At 40.6% G+C, this 12,803-nt stretch overlaps 1 protein-coding gene across 1 annotated transcript in view; it reads left to right on the top strand.

Moving 5' to 3' along the window:
- LOC135085414 (uncharacterized) overlaps positions 1-12,803 on the top strand; it is a 57,442-nt gene that overhangs the window by 12,152 nt on the left and 32,487 nt on the right. The window contains exons 7-9 of the mRNA XM_063980202.1: positions 484-657; positions 1,742-1,890; positions 4,470-4,639. Of these exons, the coding sequence (XP_063836272.1) occupies positions 484-657; positions 1,742-1,890; positions 4,470-4,639 (493 nt within the window). The remainder of the gene's footprint in view (positions 1-483; positions 658-1,741; positions 1,891-4,469; positions 4,640-12,803) is intronic.

Raw genomic sequence — 12,803 nt, 5'->3', positions numbered from 1 at the left:
TGCAACCGAATACAGATACTTAATAAGTCACAAATTGATGAGATTTCTTGCAGTAGGTAAGTAGACAATTTTTACTCGGGTAAGATAAACAATTTGATTTTTCACCAAGAACTTATTTCATTATTTCACTTTTTTATTGTTTAGGCTTATGTGACTATTCTCATGTGAAAATTCAAATATCGTGGAACATAGACTCTTTTTTTAAATCGGTTAAAAATTTGTATTAAAGCCCGGTCTGTGAGCACGTAGAATTTTGTCCAATGACCCCAAGCTACCCATCCTTATCGCTTGCGCGTATATTGCTGTCGCGACTGTGCGGCTGGCGCCCGCAGTGAGTGTGCGAGCGCGACAGCAATAAGGATGGGTAGCTTGGGGTCATTGGACGAAATTCTACGTGCGCGGCGACCGGACTATAGGAAGAAGCAGTTCACATGAGCACAGTCACATTATAAATATAGTTAAGATAAAAATAACACCTTTTAGGGCAAAGAAGAAAGTTCGCTCGGAAAAGGAATGGGACGACTCGAATGTGTCCTTAGAGAAAAGAGAAGAGAGAGAGACAAATATAAAGCAAAGAGAGAGACAGATAAAGCAGAGAGAGAGGATCATTGGAAGGGGAAAGAAGACCCGTCACATGCAAAATCGGCAGAAAAGCAGGTAAGTAAGTAGAATATAATGGAAAAGAAAATAACTTATTTGACACAGAGACAAAATAAACAAAGATAGGAATTCTGGGTGTCCTGCGTCAAAAATGAGCATACAATCGAGATAGACCCCTCGTGGTAATAGTTATTTAATTTTTAGCATTAACAGAAGCATCTCAAACTAATTTGAAAATTATAAATTAAAAAAAAACGAACTGCCTAAGGAGGGAATTGAACCCACGACCTTCCGCTTGCCGGGCGACTGTTAATTTGCAACAATATTTATTTCTGTTAGACGTTTAAGGGATTAAACAAACACTGGCCGTAACAGCGTATTACACTTGAAAATTTCGACGGGTTCATCCAGTGTCTTTTGGAAGAGCAGTCGCGCAAACGGAAGGTCGTGGGTTCAAATCCCGCCTTAGACAGTTCGATTTTTTCAAGTTATTTACAACCCTCGTGGTAAATTTAAAATATGCTTGTGTTATGAGTAGGTTCACCACAATAATCCAGCGGCGGGTTCGAACACGCATTTCTCGGATCACGAGTCGTAGTCCAACACCTTCACCGTTCGGCTATCGTCGCTTCATCATCATCATTATCACTTCTAAATCACCCTTCAGTTGGTTTAGGATTTGGACGGATTACCAAGATGAAGTGGCAATGGGCAGGGCACATAATACGCAGAACTGACGGCCGATGGGGCAGCAAGGTTCGGGAGTGAAAATCAAAATAATCAAAACCAAAAATAGTTTAGTCCACAAGTGCCACTTATGAACGTCAAAAATAGTAAATAAAAAGAAAAGGTAGCCCTTATGGGGCACTTTACATGTCTCCTTATCTTTTGGGCCCTACCAGCGCTTCAAGACACACATATGGCAAGTGCTGAGAAGAAACGCCGTAGTGGAGGCTGCATACCGGAAAACGCAGCGTAGGACATGCACCCACAAGTTTGACCGGCGATATCATAAAGATAGCAGGAAGGCGCTGGACGCACGCCGCTACCAACTGGTCAACATGGAAATCATTGGGGGAGGCCTAGATATTCAGCAGTGGACGTCCTATGGCTCAAATGATAAGTTGTTTTTTTCCTTTAGGTTGTTAAGAGAGCAGCCGGAACATCCACCAGAAGCACACAACACAGATGGGATGACAGTACATCTGTCGAAGGCAAACCAGGAGTTCTACAACGAAAGGAAGTGGCCTGATGGTGTGGTCAGATACATCTTGGTGGAAGACCCCAATTGTGAGTAGAAACGTTAAGTACTTCTATTTTGAAATAGATGGGTCGACGACCTCGTAAATGTAGAAGGAAGGCGCTGGATGCAGGCCGCTACAAACCGATCATTATGGAAATCATTGGTGGAGGCCTATGTTCAGCAGTGGACTATCCCAAGTAACATTTTACTCCATTTAAGAGTTCAATAGTCGTTCACATGTACTCCACAAGCTGTGTATGTCAGCTGTATACGAGCTGTATAGCTTGCTATAATGCTTTTATAGAACCAGTTTGGGCACAAATTAGACAGCTTTAAGTTCACTATGGCTGTACATTAGCAGTATAATAGCATTATAATAGCAGTTTAAGTAGTAACATCGTACTTAAGGCTGACTTACGGCACTATATGGGACGCAGTGTGAACCATACAACGTACGTGAGGACAATAAAGAGTAACAAGTGGCTAAATGCACAGCTTTCAAAGTTATAAAGTCCGACAAAAGTACTCCAATGCTACCTAAAGTTCACGTGTGTCTTAAATTATTTCCACATTTTAATATTAGTTTGGTATTTGTACGTGAGTGCCAAGAGGGAAACAACTCGGGCGGATAATCATTTATGCAAATAATAACACGGGTTTTAAATACTTAATAATGTTAATGCCATTGGGAATGCAACTTTATCGTGAAATGTATACATATTTACAGCTAAAATATTTACGCGCCTCTGTAAAAACGCGATATTAATTTTAAAATATTTAAAACTGGCTGAGAGGAAATCTACAATTTTCAGTTTTTGATATTGGATTGGCATTATAATTATATTACGGTAATTAATTATAACATGAAACCAAAACTCAATCGCTCTATCTGCGAATTTTGTGATAAATCTGCATTAATTTTGGAGATTTATTTGGTAAATATTTTAGGTTATGTAGAACAAAATGGTGGAAATGAAATACGGCTATGTGAACTGTTATAACTCCAATTTAATGCGGTGAGCGTATATTAGGTTCACATGTGTTCTGTTAGAATGCTGTTATCTATATGAAGTTCCACATTTGTACCACTACAGCGCTAATGTCTATAAATTTATTCTAATGTGAACTTATGTACAGCTTTAAGATGTACCTAGTTCAGGTCAATTGTGTATCTTTAATTCTTTCAAATACTGAAATTTTAGAGATCCGCAATAAAAATTATTAATGTCCGTTAAATCGCCTAGCCCAGGTACTAATAGTCAAGTATGAATACCTAAAGCATCAGACGGTAGTGTTCCCGGTTTAAATTCGTTTATTATGCTTGACAATTTATTCAAAGCGGAATGAGGAATACGATTTTCAATAGCCCATGTTCTTATTTTTTTTTGCGAAAGGTTAAATAATTGTCCAAATCAAAATGGTATTCACTATCACAAGAACTGCAATCATCACACTCTGATATCTGGTATATTTTGAAGGGAAATTTCAGGTTCAGGCATAATATTTTCCTCTGCATCATGTACAGAACCACCATGAACAACTAAAAACAGGCTTGGGGAAATGTGTAATAGAATATCACATTCACATTCGTGTTCAGCTTAAAGCAAATAAGAGTAGTACTTGTGCACAAATAAACTGCTATTGATGTTAATGGACAACACATATAGTCCTTTTAACAGCCTACAGTGTACATGCGAACCATTGAAACACTTTTGTACAGATAGTAAAAAAAGGTTATTTTAATTATCACAAATAAGTCCTACTACAGCTACTAGCTGTATAACAGTCTAAAACAAGTAAACATAACAGCCTTTGGCTTTATAAATGACCACGTGTGTTCTATTAAAATGCTAGCTCTATAACATCGTACAAGTAGGCCGTTAAACAGCGGTTGCCGTATCTCTACCCTCCTATAATGCTCTTAGTCAGATGGCTGACTAAAGGATAGTTGTTAGAGTATTATAACACCAACAATCGTATAAAAGTATAACTCTACACTAGTCTACACTCCTATAAGTCCCTTAGACAGGTATAGGTGTAATTAATTGCAATAATACAGCTTATACATCACGAGTGAACTGTACTAATGCTTTAAGTACACATTGGAACTAAATGTGAACTCTTAAATGGAGTAAAATGTTACTTGGGATGCGAGCAGTGGAGATGATGAGAAATATATATATATTATAAGTAGTTTGGAATTGGGTATAATTGACACCAAAACCACATCCAGGTGTTTCTTTCTTTCTTCATCAGATTGTCGGTCCACCTAGTGGGAGACCTAGCCTACGCTGTCCAGTCCGTGGTCGCCGCTCGACAACTTTTCTGCCTCAACGGCCATCAGTTCTATGAACTATCGCCCGTATTCTTACTTAAGTGAAGCAGCAAATCGAACGCACAGCGTTGAATAGAGCTCTGTGATTGGTTCGTGTGTCATCCTGTGCGGCGTATAAAGTCCGGTCGCCGAGCAGATAGAATTTCTTCCAATGACCCCAAGCTACCCATCCTTATCGCTCGCGCGTAACCGTCGCACAGTCGCGAAGGATGGGTAGCTTGGGGTCATTGGACGAAATTCTATCTGCTCGGCGACCGGACTTTAGCCAATATGAGTTTGTTCTTCATCCAGATGATTTAGACGACGTGCGCCGTCGCCTCGCAGAAGTGAACAGCATCCTAGAGAAGAAGACCTGCGTCAAGCTTGAGGAGATCACAGAAGATGAAGCCAAGGAGCACGAAGACTATCTGGTGGTGGATACTAGTGCTGACTTCGTGACGGGACGAGTGGGGGGAAGGCAGGTGAGTTTACTTCTTTGATTCATTCGTTCGTTTGTAAGTCTTAAAACATAAAATATCCAACTGTTTTGTCGGGATTTAAAAACAAAATGGTGCTTCATTTTCAAGTGTACCTTTATTCCTAATCATAATAATAACAAACATAAGTCTCGTCATTTCTGCGACACGTGAGAAAACCATAAAAGTTCACAAAAATAACTTTACCGCCCACTTGTTTACGTTCGCGAAACAAAACAAAGTTTAATAAATAACATTTATGATCAAATCTTTCCTTAAAATAAAAATAGACCTGTTGGATTGTTTACAACTCGTTAATTTTGAGATGTTTTGACCAGTTTTTATCACAATCCCATAGGTAGGTACCTACTTCCATTAATTTCATTTCACACTAGCTTCGTCATAAATTATAGCCTATATGTTATTCTGGATAAACAATAATACTGTAAAGTTTCATCAACATCTGTTCAGCAGTTTTTGCGTGAAAGAGTAACAATAAATAATAAAAATAAATAATAAAAATAAATAATAAATATCTTTGGACAATCTCACACAACGCCATCTAGCCCCAAAGTAAGCAATTAATATGCTTGTGTTATGGGTGCTAGCTTAACGGATATACTACTTATATATTTTTTTTTTAAATACATACATATTATACATAGTAACACCCAGACCCGTCACAGAAATTAATATTCATCATTTCAATTTCTGCCCGGCCGGGAATCGAACCCGGGACCTCTCGGCATAGTAGTCCGTTCTGAACCACTACACCAAACGGCCGACAAATATCCAGACATCCAAACTTTCGCATTTTTAATATTAGTAAGATAATGTATAATATTGGTGGGTAGGTATAGTCTCATAGTTGTCTAACAGTAGGTAAACCATCCCAGCTATTTCAGTGACAGATTTTTTCTGCTTGACTTGTCGTTGACTGGTAGACAATGCCACTCGCCATTAAGTGTCACTGTACATTAGTAACGTACAAAAGTTTGAATAAATAAGTAAATAAACATGAAATGGCCGTTTTGTATGGATAACACTGGCCTACAGCCATTTTGGTGCCGGGGATTTAAGACCTGATTTTAAGTATGTCTTGCATGGCGATATCAAAAATGTAATCAGTTTTTCTCTATCAGCTCTAGTTCCCGAGATAACTAAAAAACAATTTTCACAATAAATATGTATTTTTATTAGCATTAAACATCAAGAAATTGTCTTTTGAGTGATTTTTTCGAATGAAACTTACTTGGGCAATTTCGCAAGATTCTTCAACAGTAGTCGGTCATCATATGAGCGTCCCATCTTCCTTGGTAACTATTTTCCATTGTTTTTATGTCTTGGTGAAAACGTTTTCCTTGTTTTTCGCTTAGTTCTCCTAAATTTTGTTGGAATTGATCTAGTTTACTGGTAAAATAGTGTAATTTTATACCTATACTAGCTTTGGTCGCCCGCTACGCGGGCTACAAAAGCTAGATCTGCGATGCTGGCCGCTCCGGGCTTCGCCCTACGCGGCGCTCGGCCTGCGGCCTCGCATTCGGAGCTCGGCCTTCGGCCTCGCAAAAATTACAGGGGGCGTTCTCGTTTGTCACGGTGCTCTTGTGCTTTTTTGACGCAATACAAGTAAATCTATGGCGACTGTCGGGATTTGAACCATCGCTCGGCCTTCGGCCTCGCCTTTCTGTCTGTCACTGGGCTCTAGTCCTTTTTTGACGCATTAAAAATAAATCTATGGCGACTCACAGGCTTTAAACTATCGCTCGGCCTTCGGCCTCGCCTTTTTCTACGTTAGCTAAGCCGCCCTGCATACAATTTGTATGGAAAACTCAGTTCCATTTGGAAAATGGGTAACTGCTTGGCGGCCATCTTGGATTTCCAAAATTTTGCATTTTTGCCTTAATCTGGACCATTTTCCGCGCCGAACCCCATTTTTACTTTTTTTCTAACTTAACCCAATCCCGTAAAACAATTCCTTAAAACCACCCATGTCCCAAAATTTTGAGTTTCCGTAACTCCCAGTGTTGCCAGGTCATCGAGCTAAAAATGGTCAAATGTCATTAGTTTGACCTATTTGCAGGAGGCGTCATCCAAATGTCTAACCGGAAGTCGTTATTTCCTTTTTTTACATTTTTTGACCAAAACTCTTAAAGTATGGCAACACTGGGAATCATTGTTTTTCCAAACGATACTCCTTGACAAACTACGTAATCGCCCCATACAACTCGACTTTCCCAAATGTTGCCAACTGCCCGAAAAATTCATTTGAAAAATCGAAAATCTGAAACTTTTTACAAAATGGCCACTCACTCGGTCGCCATCTTGATTTTCTGACATTTCGGATTTTTCCCATAATCTGGGTCGTATAACCGACCAAACCCCATTTTTTGATTTTTTCTGCCATATCTCCTTCTGTCCGTCCTTAACTTTAAAGACACCCATGTCGAAAAAAATATTTTTCCGCGTAGCTCCCAGTGTTGCCAGGTGATCGAGATGAAAATGGTCAAATGTCATTTGCACGACCCCTTTGCAGGAGGCGTCGTCCAAATTTTTGACCGGAAGTCGTTATTTCTACTTTCGACATTTTTGGACCAAATCTCCTAAGGTATGGCAACACTGGAGAAATTTCTTCACCCAAGCGAAACCTCTCGACAGGACACACAACCGCCTCATACAACTCGACTTTCCAAAATGTTGCCATGTACTCGAAAAATGAATTCCAAAATTTCGAAATTTTCAACTTTTTACAAAATGGCCGCCCACGCCGCCGCCATCTTGATTTTCTGACATTTCGGATTTTTCCCATAATCTGGGTCGTATATCCGACCAAACGTCATTTTTATTTTTTTTCTGCCATTATTCTTTCTGTCCGTCACTAACTTTAAAGACACCCATGTCGCAAAAAAAACTTTTCCCCATAACTTTCAGTGTTGCCAGACTTTTTTCATAAAAATGGTGAAATGTCATTCGGGTCCCCAAACGTCACCAAACTGCATACCAAGTTTTTGGAATTTTTGGAAATTTCCATTTTCTACTATCCGGGGCCGTGGTGGAAAATTTTCTTCCAAAATGGTAGTTTTTTCCGATTCATGGCAACACTCGAATAACAGACCAACAATCGCCCGAAACATTGTACCCCACTCCGGTGTCGCCATCTGCCGGAAAATTGCTACCAAAGTTTGGGAATTTTATGCTCGCAACAAAATGGCCGACGGCTCAGCCGCCATCTTGTTTTTTGATAATCTGTGAATGGGGCTCTGAAGCAGACTATACATGTCACAAACACTCAAAAGAATTTTTCAAAAACAATTGCGCATCTCGGAGTGACACCTCCCTAAAAACACCTCGAAATCGCATTTTCAATCCAAGATGGCGGCGCGGCCATTTTGTTTTTCCGTTTTTTTCTCACATTTTTGAACACACCTTGGCAACCCCACTTAACACTCAAAAAAGAAAAAATTCAGGACCAGAGACAAAAAAGTTTGTGTCTCAAAAAATGCCGCCATTTTGTTTTTTGGTTCAAAAAATCTAGTAAAGCTGGCAGTCGAAAAATCTAGTTTGAGATAAACACCTACAATTTTACCCCTCTCCCCTCTAAATACCCCAAAAATACCCCTGATCAGTCAGTCAGTGAGTCAGTGAGTGGTAATCGAGCTTTATATATTATAGACTAGCTTTGGTCGCCCGCTACGCGGGCTACAAAAGCTAGATCTGCGATGCTGGCCGCTCCGGGCTTCGCCCTACGCGGCGCTCGGCCTGCGGCCTCGCATTCGGAGCTCGGCCTTCGGCCTCGCAAAAATTACACGGGGCGTCTATTGTCTGTCGCGGTGCTCTTGTGCTTTTTTGACGCAACACAAGTAAATCTATGGCGACTGTCGGGATTTGAACCATCGCTCGGCCTTCGGCCTCGCCTTTCTGTCTGTCACTGGGCTCTAGTCCTTTTTTGACGCATTAAAATTAACCTATGGCGACTCTCGGGCTTGTAACTATCGCTCGGCCTTCGGCCTCGCCTTTTTCTACGTTAGCTAAGCCCCCCTGCATACAATTTGTATGGAGAATTTAGTCCCTTTAGGAAAACGGGTGAACGCTTGGCGGCCATCTTGGATTTCCAAAATTTTGCATTTTTGCCTTAATCTGGACCATTTTCCGCGCCGAACCCCATTTTTACTTTTTTTCTAACTTAACCCAATCCCGTAAAACAATTCCTTAAAACCACCCATGTCCCAAAATTTTGAGTTTCCGTAACTCCCAGTGTTGCCAGGTCATCGAGCTAAAAATGGTCAAATGTCATTAGTTTGACCTATTTGCAGGAGGCGTCATCCAAATTTCTGACCGGAAGTCGTTATTTCCATTTTTTACATTTTTTGACCAAATCTTCCAAAGTATGGCAACACTGGAAATTTTTGTTTTCCCAAACGATACTCCTTGACAAACTACGTAATCGCCCCATACAACTCGACTTTCCCAAATGTTGCCAACTACCCGAAAAATGCATTTGAAAAATCAGAAATCTGAAACTTTTTACAAAATGGCCGCCCGCTCAGCCGCCATCTTGATTTTCTGACATTTCGGATTTTTCCCATAATCTGGGTCGTATAACCGACTAAACCTCATTTTTGGATTTTTTCTCCCATATATCCTTCTATCCGTCCTTAACTTTAAAGAAACCCATGTCGAAAAAAATACTTTTCCCCGTAGCTCCCAGTGTTGCCAGGTGATCGATACGGAAATGGTCAAATGTCATTTGCACGACCCCTTTGCAGGAGGTGTCATCTAAATTTCTGAGCGGAAGTCGTTATTTCTACTTTCGACATTTTTGGACCAAATCTCCTAAGGTATGGCAACACTGGAGAAATTTCTTCACCCAAGCGAAACCTCTTGACAAGACACACAACCACCTCATACAAGTCGACTTTCCCAAATGTTGCCAACTACTCGAAAAATGAATTCCAAAATTTCGAAATTTTCAACTTTTTACAAAATGGCCGCCCACGCCGCCGCCATCTTGATTTTCTGACATTTCGGATTTTTCCCATAATCTGGGTCGTATATGCGACCAAACGTCATTTTTATTTTTTTTCTGCCATAATTCTTTCTGTCTGTCACTAACTTTAAAGTCACCCATGTCGCAAAAAAAACTTTTCCCCGTAACTTTCAGTGTTGCCAGACTTTTTTCGTAAAAATGGTGAAATGTCATTCGGGTCCCCAAACGTCACCAGACTGCATTCCAAGTTTTTGGAATTTTTGGAAATTTCCATTTTCTACTATCGGGGGCCGTGGTGGAAAATTTTCTACCAAAATGGTAGTTTTTTCCGATTCATGGCAACACTCGAATAACAGACCAACAATCGCCCGGAACATTGTACCCCACTCCGGTGTCGCCATCTACCGGAAAATTCGTGTCAAAGTTTGGGAATTTTTTGATCGCAACAAAATGGCCGACGGCTCAGCCGCCATCTTGTTTTTTGATAATCTGTGAATGTATCTCTTAAGAAGACTATACATGTCACAAATACTCAAAAGAAATTTTCAAAAACAATTGCGCATCTCGGAGTGACACCTCCCTAAAAACACCTCGAAATCGCATTTTCAATCCAAGATGGCGGCGCGGCCATTTTGTTTTTCCATTTTTTTCTCACATTTTTTAACACACCCTGGCAACCCCAACCAACCACCAAAAAAGAAAAAATTCAGGATGAAAAACAAAAAAGTTGTTGTCTCAAAAAATGCCGCCATTTTGTTTTTTGGTTCAAAAAATGTAATAAAGCTGGCAGTCGAAAAATCTAGTTTAAAACAAACACTAACAATTTTACCCCTCTCCCCTCTAAATACCCCAAAAATACCCCTGATCAGTCAGTGAGTGAGTGAGTAGGAATCGAGCTTTATATATTATAGACTAGCTTTGGTCGCCCGCTACGCGGGCTACAAAAGCTAGATCTGCGATGCTGGCCGCTCCGGGCTTCGCCCTACGCGGCGCTCGGCCTGCGGCCTCGCATTCGGAGCTCGGCCTTCGGCCTCGCAAAAATTACAGGGGGCGTTTATTGTCTGTCGCAGTGCTCTTGTGCTTTTTTGACGCAACAGAAGGAAATCTATGGCGACTGTGGGGATTTGAACCATCGCTCGGCCTTCGGCCTCGCCTTTCAGTCTGTCACTGGGCTCTAGTCCTTTTTTGACGCATTAAAAAAAATCTATGGCGACTCACAAGGCTTTAAACTATCGCTCGGCCTTCGGCCTCGCCTTTTTCTACGTTAGCTGAGCCCCCCTGCATACAATTTGTATGGAGAATTTAGTCCCTTTAGGAAAACGGGTGATCGCTTGGCGGCCATCTTGGATTTCCAAAATTTTGCATTTTTGCCTTAATCTGGACCATTTTCCGCGCCGAACCCCATTTTTACTTTTTTTCTAACTTAACCCAATCCCGTAAAACAATTCCTTAAAACCACCCATGTCCCAAAATTTTGAGTTTCCGTAACTCCCAGTGTTGCCAGGTCATCGAACTAAAAATGGTCAAATGTCATTAGTTTGACCTATTTGCAGGAGGCGTCATCCAAATTTCTGACCGAAAGTCGTTATTTCTATTTTTTACATTTTTGGACCAAAACTCTCAAAGTATGGCAACACTGGAAATTTTTGTTTTCCCAAACGATACTCCTTGATAAACTACGTAATCGCCCCATACAACTCGACTTTCCCAAATGTTGCCAACTGCCCGAAAAATGCATTTGAAAAATCAGAAAACTGAAACTTTTTACAAAATGGCCGCTCGCTCTGCCGCCATCTTGATTTTCCATGATTTCGGATTTTTCCCATAGTCTGGGTCGTATAACCGACCAAACCCCATTTTCAGATTTTCCCTGCCATATCTCCTTCTGTCCGTCCTTAACTTTAAAGACACCCATGTCGAAAAAAATACTTTTCCGCGTAGCTCCCAGTGTTGCCAGGTGATCGAGATGAAAATGGTCAAATGTCATTTGCACGACCCCTTTGCAGGAGGCGTCGTCCAAATTTTGGACCGGAAGTCGTTATTTCTACTTTCGACATTTTTGGACCAAATCTCCTAAGGTATGGCAACACTGGAGAAATTTCTTCATTCAAGCGAAACCTCTCGACAGGACACACAACCGCTTTATACAACTCGACTTTCCAAAATGTTGCCATGTACTCGAAAAATGAATTCCAAAATTTCGAAATTTTCAACTTTTTACAAAATGGCCGCCCACGCCGCCGTCATCTTGATTTTCTGACATTTCGGATTTTTCCCATAATCTGGGTCGTATATCCGACCAAACGTCATTTTTATTTTTTTTCTGCCATAATTCTTTCTGTCTGTCACTAACTTTAAAGACACCCATGTCGCAAAAAAAACTTTTCCCCATAACTTTCAGTGTTGCCAGACTTTTTTCATAAAAATGGTGAAATGTCATTCGGGTCCCCAAATGTCACCAGACTGCATACCAAGTTTTTGGAATTTCTGGAAATTTCCATTTTCTACTATCCGGGGCCGTGGTGGAAAATTTTCTTCCAAAATGGTAGTTTTTTCCGATTCATGGCAACACTCGAATAACAGACCAACAATCGTCCGGAACATTGTACCCCACTCCGGTGTCGCCATCTACCGGAAAATTGCTGTCAAACTTTGGGAATTTTTATGCTCGCAACCAAATGGCCGACGGCTCAGCCGCCATCTTGTTTTTTTATGATCTGTAAATGTGGCCTTGAAGCAGACTATATAAGTCACAAAAACTCAAAAGAAATTTTCAAAAAAAATGGCGCATCTCGGAGTGACACCTCCCTAAAAACACCCCAAAATCGCATTTTCAATCCAAGATGGCGGCGCGGCCATTTTGTTTTTCCATTTTTTTCTCACATTTTTTAGCACACCTTGGCAACCCCAACAAACCACCAAAAAAGAAAAAATTCAGGATGAAAAACAAAAAAGTTGATGTCTCACAAAATGCCGCCATTTTGTTTTTTGGTTAAAAAAATCTAAAAAACCTGCGTGTCAAAAAATCTAGTAAAAAACAAACACCAACAATTTTACCCCCCTCCCCTCTAAATACCCCAAAAATACCCCTGATCAGTCAGTGAGTGAGTCAGTGAGTAGGAATCGAGCTTTATATATTATAGACTAGCTTTGGTCGCCCGCTACGCGGGCTACAAAAGCTAGATC

The sequence above is a fragment of the Ostrinia nubilalis genome, chromosome 28 (genome assembly GCF_963855985.1).
Source record: "Ostrinia nubilalis chromosome 28, ilOstNubi1.1, whole genome shotgun sequence".
Classification (NCBI taxonomy): Eukaryota; Metazoa; Arthropoda; class Insecta; order Lepidoptera; family Crambidae; genus Ostrinia; species Ostrinia nubilalis.
Note: the sequence above shows the minus strand (reverse complement) of the source record. Positions and strands in the feature narration are given on the sequence as shown.